Source organism: Astatotilapia calliptera, chromosome 19, assembly GCF_900246225.1.
Source record: "Astatotilapia calliptera chromosome 19, fAstCal1.2, whole genome shotgun sequence".
Lineage (NCBI taxonomy): Eukaryota > Metazoa > Chordata > Actinopteri > Cichliformes > Cichlidae > Astatotilapia > Astatotilapia calliptera.
The window spans coordinates 14,268,741-14,286,598 of NC_039320.1; the positions used below are offsets into that span (position 1 = coordinate 14,268,741).

The following is a 17,858-nucleotide window of genomic DNA, read 5'->3' on the forward strand; positions in this document are numbered from 1 at the left end:
TGTCAGTCTAGTAGCCATCGTGTCACAGCCCCTGTGGCGGGATGGAAATAATGTGGTGAGATCACAGGGGTTCCTTAAGTGCACCGTATTTCAAAGGGTGCCTGATGTGGGCAAGAACCAATCACCTGTTTGTTTTTAAAAGCAAGCCCTGTCTGTTATCAAATCATGAACTCCCAGATAGATAAAGCACAAAGTGGGTCGCAGCCCACACTGACATGCATGTGTGGTTTGTTTGGATTCAGAGCTGAGCGACGCCTGGTGAAGAGAGGGAAATGGATGACATAACTCAGATAATTCTTTTTTTGTAATTGCTTTGCTTGGAATGATTGGGGGTTTTGTCTGATTTCTGGTCATTTGTCTTTGATAATTCTCCCCATTAAAGATTCTTTTTCTGTTTTTTCAGAAAAGTAATGATTATGGAGGATCAAGACCAAAACATCCATCTGAGGAACCTGTCCCTGCAGCAGTCAGTGAATGAGGAGGAGGCTCTAAATCTACTCTTCCTTGGTGACACCAATCGTATGATCGCTGAAGTAAGAGCAAAAAGGGAAATAAAGGCTTCTGCTTTTTAATTTACATGCTATGAAAGCAGTGTTAAGAATTAGGATTGTAGGCAGCATACAAAAATATCGCTAACCACTACCGGGGTAAGCAGCATAAAAGGCATTTTTTGTCCACAAATGCAATATGCGTTCTAAAAGGTACCTTAAGACCCATCTAAAATATTATTTTGGTCCCATGTGGTCCTTTTTACCATTTTTTTCCCCAGTAAAACCAAGCATTCTCTCTATAATTTATGTTTATGTTGTGGTGTTGTTTTTTTCCACACTCAGACGCCCAGACTCCCCACGCTGATGAGACATGCGGTGGGTCAGCTTTTGCTTTGCAACCTGAGCTTTGGAGCAAAAGGCTGATCTCACCTCGTTTGCTCGTTTCGGTAGTTTGTAAGTAAATAGCAGACAGTAAAAGTGAACAGGATAATCAGGTTTCAAACAGGCTCTTTAGTCTTAATGAGAATGTTGAAGTGTGCGGCTGTGATGCTATCATGAAACAAAACCAAAGTAAAAAAAATATAGTAGATGTTTCAGGATCTAAGATTGAGTTTCTGGAACTTTTTAATATGTTTAGTAGGTAGTGTTTCATACAAGTATCACAAAATGAGGGAAAATATGAACATCAAATAATGCAGTTATTCCACTGAGCCTCATCTAGACAGGAATTGTAACACAAACATGTGAGACAGAGAGAGCAGCACCAAAGGCATTTAAAAACCACGAAACAAGCAAAAGGTTCTGCAATAAGGACATTAAGGATTCAGCGGAATTAAAAATACGAGGGAAGAAAAAAAAACTAGAAACAATAAAAATACAATTCAATACAGCACCTGCTCGACTATGACAAGAACAAGTCTGTTTGGCAACAGACGAGGTTAAACATAAGAGTCTAGTAATGAGATGGACAGAATACTTGATCACAGGTGAGACTAATTCAGAAGAGGTTATATTAATGGCGGTGGGACAATCACAAAGAGTGGAAAATAACTCTGTATGTGATCTTTCCGCGACCCCCTCAGTGTCAGAGCCCGGACCCTGAACAATATTACATTTGTTTTGCATCTGTTTGGTTGACACGCTTCCTATGTCAATTGCTGTGAAACCTTCAGGGATATTTCAGTGCAAACACATTCTCAGAAGTCTCATTATAAAACTTTTAAAGGGTTGCGATGTGCAGCAGGGGAGACCCCACCGCTGTCCACCCACATTCAGACTTTTGTTGACTCGTCCTCTTTGGGACTTCATCACAGGAAGGTTTCTCTTGAGCCTGAAGCAAACAAAGAACCCTCCACATGGTCAAATGGTCTCTGCCAGAATCAAGTCCTTGCTCCATGCAGACCCTCCAATAAAGCAATGCTTTCTTTCTTCTGTTACTCCCAGCCATGTGGCTAATAGATGACACATCGGATCACATCGCACTCCGCAGGCAGTGAGCTCACTCGGTTTGAGACTTTACAATCCCCTCCACAACTTTATTGAACAGGACTTAAAAAAAAAAAAACACACCTTAGCTTCACAAGGAAAGGTTTCCTCTCATTTGCTCTTTTCTGTTTCGGCTTCACATCGATGTCGGACTTAGACCTCTCCTCTTCTCTCAGATTTCCCCTCCAACTTATGGGGGTGAGCTGGGTGCATAGAACCAGAATAGAATCCAATCAGAATCAAAATTATTTACATGTTTGTACACAAATAGCCAAATTTCAGCTTCCCTCTCAGTATTTTGGATCAGCAAACTCTATATATTTAGCAGTTTGTAGCACCACTTTCTGTTGATCCCCTGCGACACTGTGTGTGGTTAGTGTGAGGTTATCATAAGGTCTGCATGTGTGAGAATAAAGGACATGACTCCATTGAGGACAACTTGTACTTTACTGATGTTACTCCATAGTTTATATGTTTTGAATAGGGATACTTTCCCCTGTGGACACATTGTTTATAACTATTAATATCCATTGTGTCCCCAGTGTGCCTGCATGCTTATATGCTAAGTTACTCTATGACTTCTGGAACTATGATCCATCTGTTCATTCATCCATCCTATCATCAATCCATTTCCCTCCTGTCGGGAAGGGGGGCTGAAGCCCATTCCAAATGCCACAGGGCAAAAGACAGGATATAACCTGAGCATTTATGCTTTCTATATTTAAACATCTTTAGCTTGCTGTGCTTCTGCAAGCCTCCCTTGTGCCAGCTTCTCCCTGTCTTGCTTTTTCTGATTTAATAATCATCCTTACTTATCATTTACATCACTGCTCTGTTTTCCACCTCAAGTTTTCCATCTGTCTACATGGTAGGTCCCACAACATATATCCATATCCACAAGACTACAGATGGAAAAGGGTTCCTGAAGTAAATTCTCTAATTTAGCATGGACACACTATCCCCAACCTTGACCCATTATGCAAAACTATTAGAAATGCGATCCCAGCTCAACATATAAGAGCTGCCTCACGTTACTTTGGGGATACAATATGGAGAAAAGATAGACATGTGTAGAGTGAAGGGAATTTGCACTGAGGAAAGGGATGACAGCAGAGGGTTAAGATAGTGAAAGATCTGTCACTAGCTGTCATGACCCTAACAGTCAGGTGTTGGCACTTTTATGCCGAGAGTAAGTCAGAGTCAGAGCAGCTTTTTTAGACTGTCTATGGTGATCTTTTTTAGCAGTGAGAAAAAGTGGCTCATGTCAATATCTTAGATGACTGAGAGTTACAAGATGAGATTAGAAAGGAGGTGTCATACCTCCTTTCTAATTAAAAGCTGCTTAATAAAACCTGCATCATGTGTTCAAACTGCAAGAAGTGCATGCTCAGCGCTATGTCAGTGAATGTCCATTTCCTCCGTTTATTCTGTCAGCAATGCCCTCATCCTCCTCTAGTTAATAAAACTTGTTTGTGCAGAGTGACTCATGCTCTATTTCTGTTTCCTTCTGGTCTCAACCTGCTTTCTGCTGTTCCAGTGGCCTTCTGAAAATCAGCCTCAGCTTTTGTCAAGCCGCTACCATGTGTTCACCGCGCATTGGTTGCACATGCTGTGACTTTGATCTATAAATGAGTGGGAACAAGAAAAAAAAAGAATCAAAGGGAACGTGTTTTTTTGTTGTTGTTTGAATTGGAAAATACCAGAAATGAAGAATTAATTCCCCCCTTTGTTTTTCTGGTTTCACCACGTGTGCCAGTTTATCAGGATTCAGGATTATTACTCTCTCACAAACCTGCAACTGCAACATTATTTTAAAATCTGTTCTTGTCACTTGACCACTTTTGTCATCCTCAGACTCCCATGAACCAGGCGTCCACTCGTTCCCACTGTATATTCACTGTGCACCTATGCAGGCGTGAACCTGGTTCAGCCACCCTGCGGCGATCCAAGCTCCACCTGGTGGATCTGGCAGGATCGGACCGAGTTAGCAAGACTGGTTTAAATGGGCAGCTGCTCACCGATGCAAAGTATATCAACCTCTCTCTCCATTACCTGGAACAGGTAGGCTCTTTTTTTTCTTTGTTATATATTAATACAGATTAGAATAAAAAAAAAACATGTTTAGTGTAAAGATATAATCTATCAGTTGGTTTAATGTTTGTTTTCTTGTTACTGATACCAAACAGAAATTTAGCTCTTTCCCCAAGGACTTCAGTTGCTTCATTTGTACTACTCCCTGTGAGTTAATAACATTGACTGGATAAAAAAAGATGGAAATAGCCACTGTGAAATCTCCCACTGATTTGTGAAGGCCCGTTTTGAAGCCCTGGGCTGACTCAAAGACACTGTGCACTCATATACTGAGAGTGGCTGCAGTGTGTTTCCTATGATATCGTGCACACTCCGCCAGGTTGACAGTTTATCCCTGGAGATTTTGCAGAGTACTGCAAAACTAGTAGAGAAATAAATTACTTTCTACATCGAGTAAATAAGTAGTGTAGAATATTGCTTTTTTAAAGAGTAACAATTGATGTACAATTCATTACATTGTTGAGAATGGAGGCAGTTTGGTTAGCAAACTGCATTCATAAACTGAACAGATGCAATGCGCAGACACACATATTGAGTACCAGGTAACAAATAAAGGACTAATAAAATGGTTGAATTTTACTCACTAAACTGAAGCATAGACTGCTTGGATGCGCTATACCAGCGGTCCCCAACCCCCGGGCCTCGGACCGGTACCGGTCCGTGAGTCGTTTGGTACCGGGCAGCGAGAGTTGAGGCTCAGGTGTGAAATGTATAGTTTTCAGGGTTTTTATCGGTTTTCAGCGTTATTTTGTTATCGTTTTTATTGTTTACTCGGTTTTTACTTGGTCTTTTCACGTGTGTTATGAATAAATTTTCTTTTTTTCGGTACCGGTACTAGTTTTATTTTGTTGTATTTATCCGCAACACCTTAAAGGCCGGTCCATGAAAATATTGTCAGGCATAAACCGGTCCGTGGCGCAAAAAAGGTTGGAGACCGCTGCTATATACCACAGATAAGCCATTGAAAATGCTCCAAATGGCATCAACTGCACACACACGCACACACACACAAACACACACACACACACACACACACACACACACACACACACACACACACACACACACACACACACACACACACAAACACTGTGTAAAAATGTAGTTTAATGGCCAAACTAATGGATGAAGGGTGGCAGACTGTGTCAGCACACCTATCTCAGTTATCCATGTTAAGCAGTTATAAATAATATTCACTTGCAAATGTTAAAACGTATCCATAGAGGTCAAAAAAGAGGCCAGGCTTTAAATAGGCTCTTTAATGCTGTAAAGTTGGAAATCTTAACATGAAAGTCTAAAGGGATTTTGGAGCCAGCTTCAAGTGGCCATTAGAAAAACTGCAATTTTTGCCACTTCATCAGTGGCTTAATTTTTAAGCTTTTTAAGCCCATTGGTAATAAACCCAACAATGCTACTCAACACATTACTCTTACCCTTTTTCTGTGTATGTCAGAGGTGGGACCAAGTCATTGTTTTGCAAGTCTCAAGTAAGTCTCAAGTCTTTATCCTCAAGTCTCAAGTCAAGTCTCAAGTAATGTCAGGCAAGTCAGAGTCGAGTCTCAAGTCACTGGTGTAAAAGTCCAAGTAAAGTCACAAGTCTGAAATTTTGAATTTCAAGTCCTTTCGAGTCTTTAAAAAACCCCCGAAAAAAAGCATGTTGCAGTTATATGCTAAATGTAAATATTAGACCATGTAATTTTTAAATCTGTGTTTTTCTCAACACATGACAAAATAGTGAACTTAGAAAATATACACAAATTGTGAAATTGCACCTCTTTAAAATGCAGCTCAATTAAACCTAGCTCCAAGAATAATTTTCACCGACAGTTCTGAGATAAGCTGCATGTTATTCTTGGATGCGGTTGTAGGACTGGCTTTAAAATCGCATGACAAAAATATCATACATAAATAAATGATATTTTTTTAAAAATATCATAAAAAAAAAAAACTGCATCACCAACGTAGCCTGGAAAACATTTGCTAGTTAGATGAAGTCAGCTATCTCATCGTAGCATATTTATATGCATATTTATAATTATACGCTTCTTGGAGTGAGTGCATACACTCATGAAGTTTAGTAACTTCCGGTCACTGCAACAAGCCCAGGTACAGTTTACCGACGGATGGGTGCAGGACCTTGAAATGCACCGTGTAGAAAGTAAAGACCATCGTACGTATCATAAGTTTACCAGTCTCACAAATCGTCGTCATAAATACACATTCGTTAACCGTTTATTAATAGGACCTTTGAGCTCAATGGTAATTAATTAGCAGTGGAAATAATTTCTGGTAGCATCACAGAAATGTAGCAGTGACAATAATATTGTATGCTGTAATCGTACTGGACAATTAGTGATACAAAACAACCGTTTTATCCTGTGAACAAAAGTATATGTTTTTGTCAATGTACCATAATAACAGAAGCGAAACGCAATATTGTGTCAGGACAATTCACTGTTTATGCACAATAAACACAATAAATAAAGGAGCATAGCGCGACAATTTCTGTTCAGCGCCAGACTTGCTTGTAACCTATATCACCAATTATGTTAAGAAAAATGACGTATTAACTACAACAGCAGACTGACCTTTGTGGAAATGCTTGGAGCAGACTAACCTGTGAGCTGGAGTGTTCTGGGACATTATATTTGGTCTTTGAATGGCTGCAATCCAGTCGCCTCTTTGTTACTTCGGAAACATGGCTTGAACAATTTCTCTTCAACGACGTAATCCGATAACAACCGATGTCTTTACCCGTCGGCTTCCCGTGGCTGTCATGCGACCGGCTATTGCAGTTAATAATACAACAGCTTCTTGACATTTTTGTGTTTCTTTTTATCGCTGTATAACTGATTTTAATTGAAAGCCTGCGTGCGCTAGTACCGCTTGCCACGAGTTCCCAGAATCCTTTGCGGTTCTACCCGTGAATGACGTCACATTTTCAATCTCTATATAATATGCATGTTAAATTTTATATTTGGGGTAAAATATAAAGTCTTTTCAAGTAAACCGGTTCAAGTCCAATTCAAGTCCCAAGTCATTGGTGTAAAAGTCCAAGTCAAGTCACAAGTCTTAGAACATTTTTTCAAGTCAAGTCTAAAGTCATAAAATTAATGACTCGAGTCTGACTCGAGTCCAAGTCATGTGACTCGAGTCCACACCTCTGGTGTATGTAGTCTTTTAGTCTCTGGCCCATATTTGTAGGATTTGGGCGTGGACATTTCCAGTCTACATATTAAAAAGCTAAACTGTTGGCTGAGAATGCCCGATTTTTGTTTTCAAGCTTTTTGTTTTGCAGTTCGTCCCTCGTCGGCTCTTCATACAGATGTATATCTGATTGGCCAGTAGAATTCTGTAAGCAGCGTACAGATAGAAAGGTCTCATGTAGTGAAGATGTGATTAACACTGTAGAAATAATGCAAAAATAATGGCAGCCTTTTGAATCATGAGCCGTGTGCCAACTTTTCCCTGGTTTGCGTGGTATTTCTCAGTCATGTCAGCACTTTTCTCTTCCTCAGGTCATCATAGCACTGTCAGAGAAGAATCGTTCCCATATTCCCTACAGAAACTCCATGTTAACGTCTGTTCTGAGGGACAGTCTTGGGGGCAACTGCATGACCACCATGATTGCCACTATGGCAGTTGAGAGAAGGAACCTCGAGGTAAGCATGGTTACAATGAGGACATGTTCAGACACAAGTCTCTTAGATTCCCTCAAAAAACAATACTTTATTGTAGTTTTAGGACACTACTTTTGTCGGTGGGCTTCGTAGAGAAACTGTTGTTACCTTTGTTGAGTCTCTGCATGCATTCCTTTGAGGAAATGTACAGTATCACATGATTACAAAATTATGGTGTAATCAGGGGTATTCATTTTTCCCCCTCCTATTGACAGATCAGATCACTGACAGATTTTTCAAACTATTTTCCTCAGGAGTCCATCTCGACGTGTCGCTTCGCACAACGTGTGGCTGTCATCAAGAACGAGGCGATACTGAACGAAGAACTGGATCCTGCGCTGGTGAGACAATCAGACGCTCGCGCTGCTTCGCCAGGCCCTCGGAATTCTGACGCTGAGCTGCACAATCACACCACAGATCCATGACTTAATGTGCCGTTTTATTTTGGCCAGACCCTCCCTTAAGCTTCCAGACCTTAAATTGATCGGCAAATGAACAGCAGTGAGAATCCAGTTTCTAAACTAAGTGTAACCCACCATGTGCTTAAGTGTCCTCTTTGGGTTTCCAGCACCAAGTTAGTTTTTCCATTGTGACACAGTCAGTCTGAAAGAAGCCGTTTTCCACCCTCAACATGTGGACGCCCGTCCATCTTGTGATATTTAGACTGCTCACACGTCCTGTTTGCAATCTCTCTCTGTCTTGTTTACATGCCTCCAATTCTGTTATGGCATATTCTCTCCCAATAATTCCCAGCCTCTTGAGAAAATATTCAGCTGGTGTATACATATGTCCTTCACACAGTCATGCAAGGAAGCAGAAATTACACATTGCACTCCTCACTGAGTAGTGTTTCCCCAGATGTAGTTATGAGGAGACTTTTTTTTTTAAACCAAGAGTGGGTAGTCGGCTGAACATCATTATTTTTATTTGGTATCTATATATTTGGGATTAACTAATAATACTTTTTCAGGGGTGGTACTGGTAATTATTAATTTAGCAAGGAATAAGCAATACCTCAGGAAGTTTTGAATAAATTCTGATTAAAACTTGTAGGGGTGTAGAGTGGCAGCCCGTTCTCACTCCCGAGGCATTATATACTGACGATTTGTCAAGTCCCGCGGCGTTCCTGAGGAACGTGAAAGGTGACCGTCCGCGTTCTTATGCTATATGCCGGGTTATGGATGAAATCTAGTAGAATGACACAATCCAGCTATGTATTTCAGCCCTAACCCTAACCTCATCCCTAAAATACACTCATTAATCACATACCTGATAACAGTTCATTTAATTTACTTATAATAACAAAGCCTACAGGGGATATAAACTCTACACAAATAAGTAGCAACACAGGACAAAAACTAACAAAAAAACAGGGCTCATCAGGAGGAGATGAGTGCCTTACAGTGGACACTATAAATCAGGGGTCCCCAATCCCAGTCCACGAGGGCCGGTGTCCCTGCAGGTTTTAGATGTGTCCTTGATCCATCACAGCTGATTTAAATGGATAAATTACCTTCTCAACATGTCTTGTAATTCTCCAGAGGCCTGGTAATGAACTAATCATATGATTCAGGTGTGTTGACCCAGGGTGAAATGTAAAACCTGCAGGGACACCGGCCCTCGTGGACTGGGATTGGGGACACCTGCTATAAATACACAGGCAAGAACATGAGGGTACGAGGAACAGGTGGGAACACAGCCGGAAGAAATTAGACCTAAGGAGACACGAGGAAACGCAAAGTCAACACACTGACATAAGACACGGACCTTCACAATAAAACAAGAAATACACCTGGCTCAAGGGCACAGACTTGAAACTACACAGAGGGGACAGAAAACAGGGACCTGAGAACTAGAAATACAAAACAAACCATCAACCTATCAGTCAAAACCTAGAAGAAAACAAAGCTCAATGATAACACAAAAAACCAAAATGCTGGATCACCGACCCAGGATCATAACAACTATTAGCTTAAAAGGTAATGCAGCCTAGAGACTGCTTTGAGCTCTTGGGGGCTTTTTTGTTGTTATTTCATTCACTAATAATAGGAAATCACATAATCACAGCCAGGTTAACCTCTGGCACGATGCCCCTCCTTCACTATTTGTGGTAAACTATATAACACTGTTCTTAACAAAGCTACTCTTTGCCTCACAGAAATAATTTATTTAAATTCTCAAAAACAGTAACAAAATAGTAATTCTAGTTATACTAGATACTTTGGAATACCTGTCACACCTTCCACTGTTGCAGTTTGCAAACCTGGTAGTTGTTAAAAAGGCCTAATGGGCAGATATATGGTAGCGAGTCATCACTCCTGTATATACTTCCTCTGCTCCCAACCTATCGACAGCTACTGTATTACTGCTGCTGCTAAGAGTTGGCTGGCCACTTGCAAACCCCACAGAGGTATTTTTAAGAGAGTCTGCGGCCGGCTCAGTAATTGTGACAGTGTCTGGCTGCTCCCAGTCGGGTCCGGCACAGTTACAGCTCCAGGCAAACCCAACCTCCATGGGCAAACCTCTTGTCTCTGTTTATGGATTTTTAGTGTATTTCTCATTTTATGTTCATTGCTTCTGTCTCATCTATCTCTCGGCCCAGTTTACTGAGGAAAATGCAAAGCAAGCAGCAGCGCAGCATGCAGAATAGAGTGATGTCATTTATTGTGGTTTGGGGGGGACACACTGACTCCAATTTTTGGCCTGCCCCGTCTGAAGGCGCACTGTGTCTTGGAGTCGCTGGCTTTGGTGATTTAAAACCTGAAGTTTGCTTTTCACAATGATTTGTCTGGTCCTGGTCCTATACTGTAGCCTACAGGCTTCAAATCCTGAGGAGCAGGAAACCAGCCAGACCAGACAAAACACTGAACACGTCTCTCACTGACAGGCAAAGAATGAGGTGTTGAAAGTGACCTGTGATGATGATTAAGTCAGCCACAGTGGCCGCACCATATAAGGCTGCATCGGTTAGTTCCTCTAAGAGCACTGATGTTGGCGTTAATCCTTCAATTAGACCCGGCTGATCCCAATCTGCATTCATCAGTGGAGATTGTCAGCAGCTATTGTAACAGTCACATCGCACTGATGCATTTATGTGTTAATGCTCCCATTATTTATATTTCTTTAATTCTTAAAAGGGTTAAAAATGTTGGCTTGAGGTTATGCATTTGTGCAGAGGTTAACTTAGGGGCCCTCTTAAACTTAAAGCCAGTATTCACAAAAACGCAAACAACATCCAGCTTTAAAAGACAGCTCTGATTAGCTGTACCCCAAGTTGGTGCTTTAGTAGTATACCCCTTGGGTTACTCTTACTCCTGCTTGGGAATCACTGGTTCAGTGCAGTGCTTCTTGTTTTAGTCTGTAATACCAAAGTAGTGCCATATGACACAAGAAATTCAGCCCATGTGTTCGCATTTTGTTGTGGAGGATGAAAACCTAGCACACAGTTAGTTGTAATGGGAAATTTTGCCTAATCTTCCTTTATAAAAGAGGCCCCATAATAGCAGCATGTTTGTGAGTGGCATACTGCGTAACGCTGCACATATACATTTTTAAGGTGTAACCTGTGGTTATATTGCGGGTTATACTGCAGTGCTTACACTTTAGTGTGGGTGGTTATGTGCACAGGATAGAGGGTATGTTTTCAAGAAGAGGAGGTATAATTTAAAGTTAGGCCTGTTTAATGTTTCAAAGTTAATTGTGTTTGTCAGTACATAGACTGTGACAGACATAAAGGTAGAGAGAAAGAGGGAAAATGAACATCTAGATGTTTCTTCTATCATCAGATTTGTGTTGTTGGGTTTCCATAGGGTTTGCTGACATCATCAGTCACATGGTTTGAGTCCGTTTTTATTCAGAGCCTGCCCTGAAACTGTGGTGCCAGTGTGGGCTTGGCGCTCTGAAATAGACTGCGCAATTCTGCTGACCAACAACTGGTGGGCAGCTTTTGGGGATGCAGCTGGAAGAATTACATCAGACCACGAGCTCCAAAAAGGAGATACAGGGAGCGGCTCTGGTGAAGAGTGGTCAGATGTGGTGTTTGGTGTTAAAGCATACAATAAATACAGGGATGGGATGATGTGGGGTGATCGAGGTTGAAACAGCAAAGTCACGCCTTTCCAAAAACACACAACAGATCTGTTTCTTTTCAGAAGCGTCTCAAGTTGTGTTCGAGTGTCTGGCTGCTTTGGCTTTTCAGTTTGAGGTTGACACTCAGTCTGACCTTTGTCCTTGATTTAATTCTCACTGACCTTTAACTCTTTAGCAGTTCTGTGTCAGGAGTGGCACTGACTAACACTTGCACACAGTCGCTAATTTCTATTCCCTTTGCTCTTTGCTGTTGAGATATTTAAGTAGGATTTACCCTTAAGTAAGGGGGTTTTAGCAAAAAGAACAATGGCCACTTGTGTTTTTAGAGGGTTTAGTGTGTTGTTTCATTTGGGGATTTATGTAAAATTTTTATTACAGTGGGTTTGGCTTCATTTCAGTAATTTCATGATCCATTGACTGACTATTTTCCCCACCATTAACATGTAATTGCATGTCTCTGTTTTTCTCTTTTGGGACTGTTTCCTCTTTTTGAACAGATTTCCAGTGTGTAAATACCAAGTTATTGAGCCAGTCATTCACAATGTTTTTGCTGTCCGGATCTACATTTTCAGTTTACCATAGCACTTTACGTTAGGTCGTGGCACATGAGAATTGGACTCACCTCTGACCTCTTGCTCATCATCCTTCAACCTGGTTATTTTGGAGAGCTCTTCCTGTTAAAAGGAGTTTTTCCTTCCCACTGTCCCCAAGTGCTGCTCATAGGAAATCACCTGATTAGTGTTCTTCTCTCTGTTTAATATTGTACTGCCTATGCACAATGTAACTGTTGTGGTGAATTGGTCCCATGTCATTGCATTATTACACATCTGCAAAGTAGAGGTTCTTTTTTTACTTTTATAGAGAAACACGGTCATAATGGATAAAAAATGAATTTGCTGCTGATCAAAGTATCACAGAGTCAAATGTTTATCTATCTTTTGGTGTTAAGATGATGCAAGCATGCAGTAAAATCTTTTGTAAGTTGTAACAATTTGTTCTCTTTCTGCACACAAATCTTTTCCTCGTGTGGAGCCAATTCCCTGATCAGTCTGACACTTTAAGGATAAGAAGCACATTTCCTGTTTAAAATGTTTTTGTGGGTGATTGGCAGTATTAGTTCAGAGGACCTTAAACGATTAACCAAATCATGTCTCATCATACCATTATCCCCAGTATCACCAGAGTCACTGGTATCTCGCGTTTTAGTGAATTAATCAGAGTTAATAGAGCATTAACACATTCATGAAACCAAGCTGAACTGACACTGTCCCATGAGATGAGCAGTGTCCAAATCTGTGATCACTGACTGACTAATCCTTTACGTGTTAGGTAGCCAGATGGCAGTTAATCCTCTGCTAGACTGACACGAGGCTGCTTAGACTGACCTCTTTAGGCATAGAGCCTTTCAAAAGAGGCAGACTTATCTCCAGAGAGTAAAGGTTGTGGTGGTGAATTCACTTTTATCTTTTGTTATTGAGCCTCTTTAATCAAAAAAATCTCTCTAGGAGCCTTGGTTCTCAGTGATAAACAAGCATACTGCTGTCAGTGTAAATCACTCGAACGAGGCTTCTTGCTCTAAATAAAAACACCTTTTTTGATCAGTAGTGTTTCTCAGGCTTATGATTTTTTAAACATTAATATAAATTCTTCTTGTAACTATTTTTTTCCCCAAACCTGGCTATCTAAGTACTTATTTAAGAATCCGTGTCTGGGCTTGGTGTCATACTTTTCTTTTTATACGTATATATAGAGTAACCAGACCCGGACAGCCAGCAGCCTGTTGGCTTGCTGAGTCCTTACCAAACACGTGTGGAGAGACAGCCACCGTTGAGGTTTAATGCTATTTTGTGTTTTGCTTTCTGCATTTTTCTTCTTCGAGTATCCACTTGTCTGGAATCACTTAAGTTTGACCTCAGAAAGCATCAGCAACATAAGCCGCAAGATTATTTTCAGCAGGATTGTCTCATCAGTTGGCAGCAGCTGGATAGTTTCTGTCTGCACGTGCTTGTGTATGAGCGTCTGTCTGTGTGGAGTACTGTACTTGCAAATGTGTGCATTAATCCCCACTTTCTGTGTATATGGTGTGTATTTCAGCTGATAGCAAGTTTGAAAAGAGAGATCCTGTCTCTTAAGGAGGAGCTGGCCATGGTGACTGGAGAGCAGAGAGACGACCGACTAACTCCAGAGGAGATCCAGAAGTACGTCACCTCTACTTTTTAAAGTCCTCGTACTTTTAATCGTTGCATCGTCAGATGTTGTTCTCGAGTTAACTAAGAATGTAGAGCAGCTCAAACGTGTATCCAAGCTCCACAGACTGTATGTAAAAGATGGAAATAGCCGGTGTGACGTCACATAATGATATGTGGGTTCTGCATTAGTGTTATCACCATCATCATGTTGTTTTCTGTGCCAGAAGATGATCAGATGAAGATCACACAGACACAGATATTGCTAATTAGTGCTTAGTTAAAATCTTCGTGCCATTTAGTTTCACTGAGTCAGATATGACCATATTTGGATTAGAGGGTGGAAGGTTAAGCGCAAACACTAAGCGGTTTTGTTTGCAAGCTGCATCAACAAACTGTATAGCTGCATTCTTACCAACCTTGAGACCTCAGAATTAGGGAGACATTCAAAAGGGCTGTTGGGGGGGTGGTATACATATACATATATATACAAAACACTTGAATTTTACAATGTTTATTTATCGGATAAAATAAGTTAAATGACACCATTATCATTGTCCGGCCGGAAACAGCGGGGGTGTCCAAATTCAGAGGCTGCGTCCACCTGACCGGACCCGGCCTTCGCGCTCTAAGTGGGCCAGGTCCTTCGAAAGCTGGGTAGACTGGAAATGAGTGACGGTGAAATTGGATGGTCTAGCCTTCAGAATTACATCACGAGATCTTTCGGTGAAGTGAAACTCTGCCGTCTGCTCCTTACTATCTAAAATATAACCAGACGCCGGCGTAGATTTTCGACCATCTCACACTTCTGTTTAATCAGTTTTCTGTCTGACGTTTATTCAGCTGTGTGAAAACCCCGGAGGAACCCACCTGAGGGATTAATAAAGTTTTATTTTATCTAATCTAATCTAATAACTTTAATCTCAGCCAAATCGATTTACTCATGAACAAATAAAACACTGAAAAAGGCCAAACAATAACATGTTTAAGTTATTTAAGTGACTTATATATCATGTTTAACCTGAGTAGCGAAAGACCGAATTTGAAAACAATGTGCTGGGAGTTTGCTGTTCTCGTCGGCTCAGATATTTGAAGTTTGCACAGCTACATTCTCGCCTGAAAATACGCTAAAAGTAAAAGAGTAAAGAGTAATATTGAGCTAAGTAGCTGCAGTAGTAGTAGCCATTGTTGGAAACTGGAATTGGCTGGGCCAATCTGGGATATAGTTTTTCAATTTTGTTGTCCGAGTGGAAAATCGGGAGAAAATCGGGAGAAATTTGGGAGAATCGTGGTGCTGGGAGATTTTCGGGAGGGGCACTGAAATTCGGGATTCTCACGGAAAAATCAGGTGGGTTGGCATGTATGTATAGGTGCTACACAGAAGTACAGGTACCTGCTAATTAATGCTAAGTAACAAACAATTTCATTGTTTCATCAGCCCCTAATATTATAATCAAATTATTATTATAATTATTAATTTGATCATTGGAGTGGAGACCAAACTATTTTCTGTAGTTAACTGTGAACATGTCTATTTCTGATGTAAAGCTGAATATTTAACATTGAGGTCTGTTGGGATAGTCGTTTTGCATTTCACTGAAGCGTTTCCTTCATTTTCAGGCCTAGAGAGTGCTGTGTTGATCCTCAGACACACAGAAAAGTGCAGAGTATACTTTATGAACTGTAATTTGTATTTGCAAAGCTCAAACCCACAGATTCTTAAGGAAAAATGTCTGGTGATTTATAAGTATTTGGGGACTGCCTAATGTGCGTATATAACTTATGGTGCTGGCTTCACATTGGTGCTGAATTGAAGTCTTGCTCAGTGCGGCTTAACCAGATCTCATGGCGTTTCCCAGCGCTGCTTTATTTCTGCTGCTGTACTCAAGTGGCAGACTGACCCAGGCAGTCGGGCAGGGCCAGGGTTCAGACCAGAGGTTTCATGGAGGATTTGGCAGATTGCTCCTCAAATGCTGATGCATTTCCCATGCCTTCGCCCCCACAGTTCACCCGTTTTATTATTTCCTCTCTACCCAGGTGATTATCCTTGATTTGCCTCTGTTTGTGCCAAACTCACACTGGGAATCTTTAATAGTATCTATTATGACCACATTTGCTGGAGTTTTTTTGTTGTCGTTTCCTCTCTATTTGATGTCCCCACTCATTTCCTGCGCTGATCGATTGCACATATCCTGGGTTATTTACTGTCACAGTTCCAAACGCACACACATCCTCGGGACTGCTGGGCTTTTGTGTTTCCAAAAGACACTTCTGTGTCAGTCCACTTCTATACAAGCTAAAGTCAAAGTAAATGTTTTAACAAGCAGTGTTAGTTTGCTACACTTGCTTGATAACGGCTCACATCACACACAGTTGAGCCACTTCTTGGAAAGTTTCCGATTCCAGTGTGTATTTCTTTCCTCTTGCAAAGTATTGAACATTGCATCCAAGGGCATTCTTAAGGTTCATGAAACCACTGATGTCTTGCAGAACCCTGAAACAGGACCGCTGCGTTTGTTTTAAGTCCTTCATCATGTAAACCTTGCATGTTCTTGTGTTGAACAAAAAATAAAAACCACACACTGTCGTGTCTACATTGGATGGGTTTGGGCACTTGCCTCCTGCTCTTTTCCTGTGGCCGCTTCCAGATCTTGAAGAACTAATGTTTGGACTATCGTTTAATGATAGTTTATCAACAGTCCGGCCCAGTGGAGCTGAAACACAAGTTTAAGTAAATAGTTTTCTTTGACCAGACCCACATTTTAAACTACTCAAATGTATATCTTAACTGTTTAAGTGCTGAGTGAGGAAGAATATAAGAGGGAGTGTGGCACTGCTTAGATGGTCTCTGTGTGTTTATGTGCACGTGTTTAGATTGGAGGAGCTCGTTAAGGCTTATCTGGATGATCCCGATCCAGATGTGACACTGTCACTGGGACCAGACATGAGAAAGATCCAGCACTGCTTCTCCCTGCTAAAGGTAATGTATTCACAGTAACCTATGTGTACAGTCTAAGGAGCTTGGAAAGAAAGTGACTGGACTTAAGTTTTGTGAAGACACTCACCTCTCATCCAAGAGGCTTCTTCAGTTTTAAAACCAAATGGTGGAGAGTTTTAAACTCTAGTGGGGATTGTCCCTTAAGAGTGTTGTTGACCCATTATTGATCATGTGCCTTGTCACATGACCCAAGGTGTGAAACAAGGCATCGGTCATTACCCGTATTATTCGGTAAAATCACTGTGAGACTACCATTACTTGGAGGACTGAGAATCTGCACAGTCCTGCTAAGTCGCCTCAGCTGGTGAACGGGACAGTTAGACACAGTTTTTTTCAATTTTCATTAATTGGGTAGGGCTGTGCGATATGACCGAAATCTCATATCTCGATTTAAGACATCTATTGTCCCGATAACGATATAAATCACAAAAATTTTACATTTTCTGTAAATTCTGTGAATCTCGGGCAGCTCGATTTGTGTGTTTCCACCTGTGCGTCGTGTAGCTGGAGTCGAGTGTTTTAACCGATGCATGAAACTATACATTTTTAGACAAGTTGTAACGGCCGCCGTTTTCTTTGTGAGTATTTATTACACAGCGTGCTGCAGGGAAAAGCTTGTTCTAACGTCTGAGTCTAAGGTTTATTTTGCTTCTCATCCATAAATACTCTGCATACTCTGTCACGCGATTCAGTTTATTTTGAAAAGTCTCAACAGGATCTTGAGCTTTATTGTGAAAGGTTTATGTGGAATATGAACAAGGGGACATGCAATGGTTTTACCGTTGTTGTTGCTAACGACAACACATAAAAACAGGCGCTTGTCTGTCTGTAGTGTGGT

At 41.0% G+C, this 17,858-nt stretch overlaps 1 protein-coding gene across 3 annotated transcripts in view; it reads left to right on the top strand.

Annotated features, from left to right (window-relative positions):
• kif6 (kinesin family member 6) overlaps window positions 1–17,858 on the top strand; it is a 73,990-nt gene that overhangs the window by 17,426 nt on the left and 38,706 nt on the right. For all 3 annotated transcript variants that reach the window (XM_026151360.1, XM_026151361.1, XM_026151359.1), the window contains exons 6-11: window positions 404–533; window positions 3,831–4,037; window positions 7,586–7,729; window positions 8,002–8,088; window positions 13,931–14,034; window positions 16,897–17,002. In XM_026151360.1, the coding sequence (XP_026007145.1) occupies window positions 404–533; window positions 3,831–4,037; window positions 7,586–7,729; window positions 8,002–8,088; window positions 13,931–14,034; window positions 16,897–17,002 (778 nt within the window). The remainder of the gene's footprint in view (window positions 1–403; window positions 534–3,830; window positions 4,038–7,585; window positions 7,730–8,001; window positions 8,089–13,930; window positions 14,035–16,896; window positions 17,003–17,858) is intronic.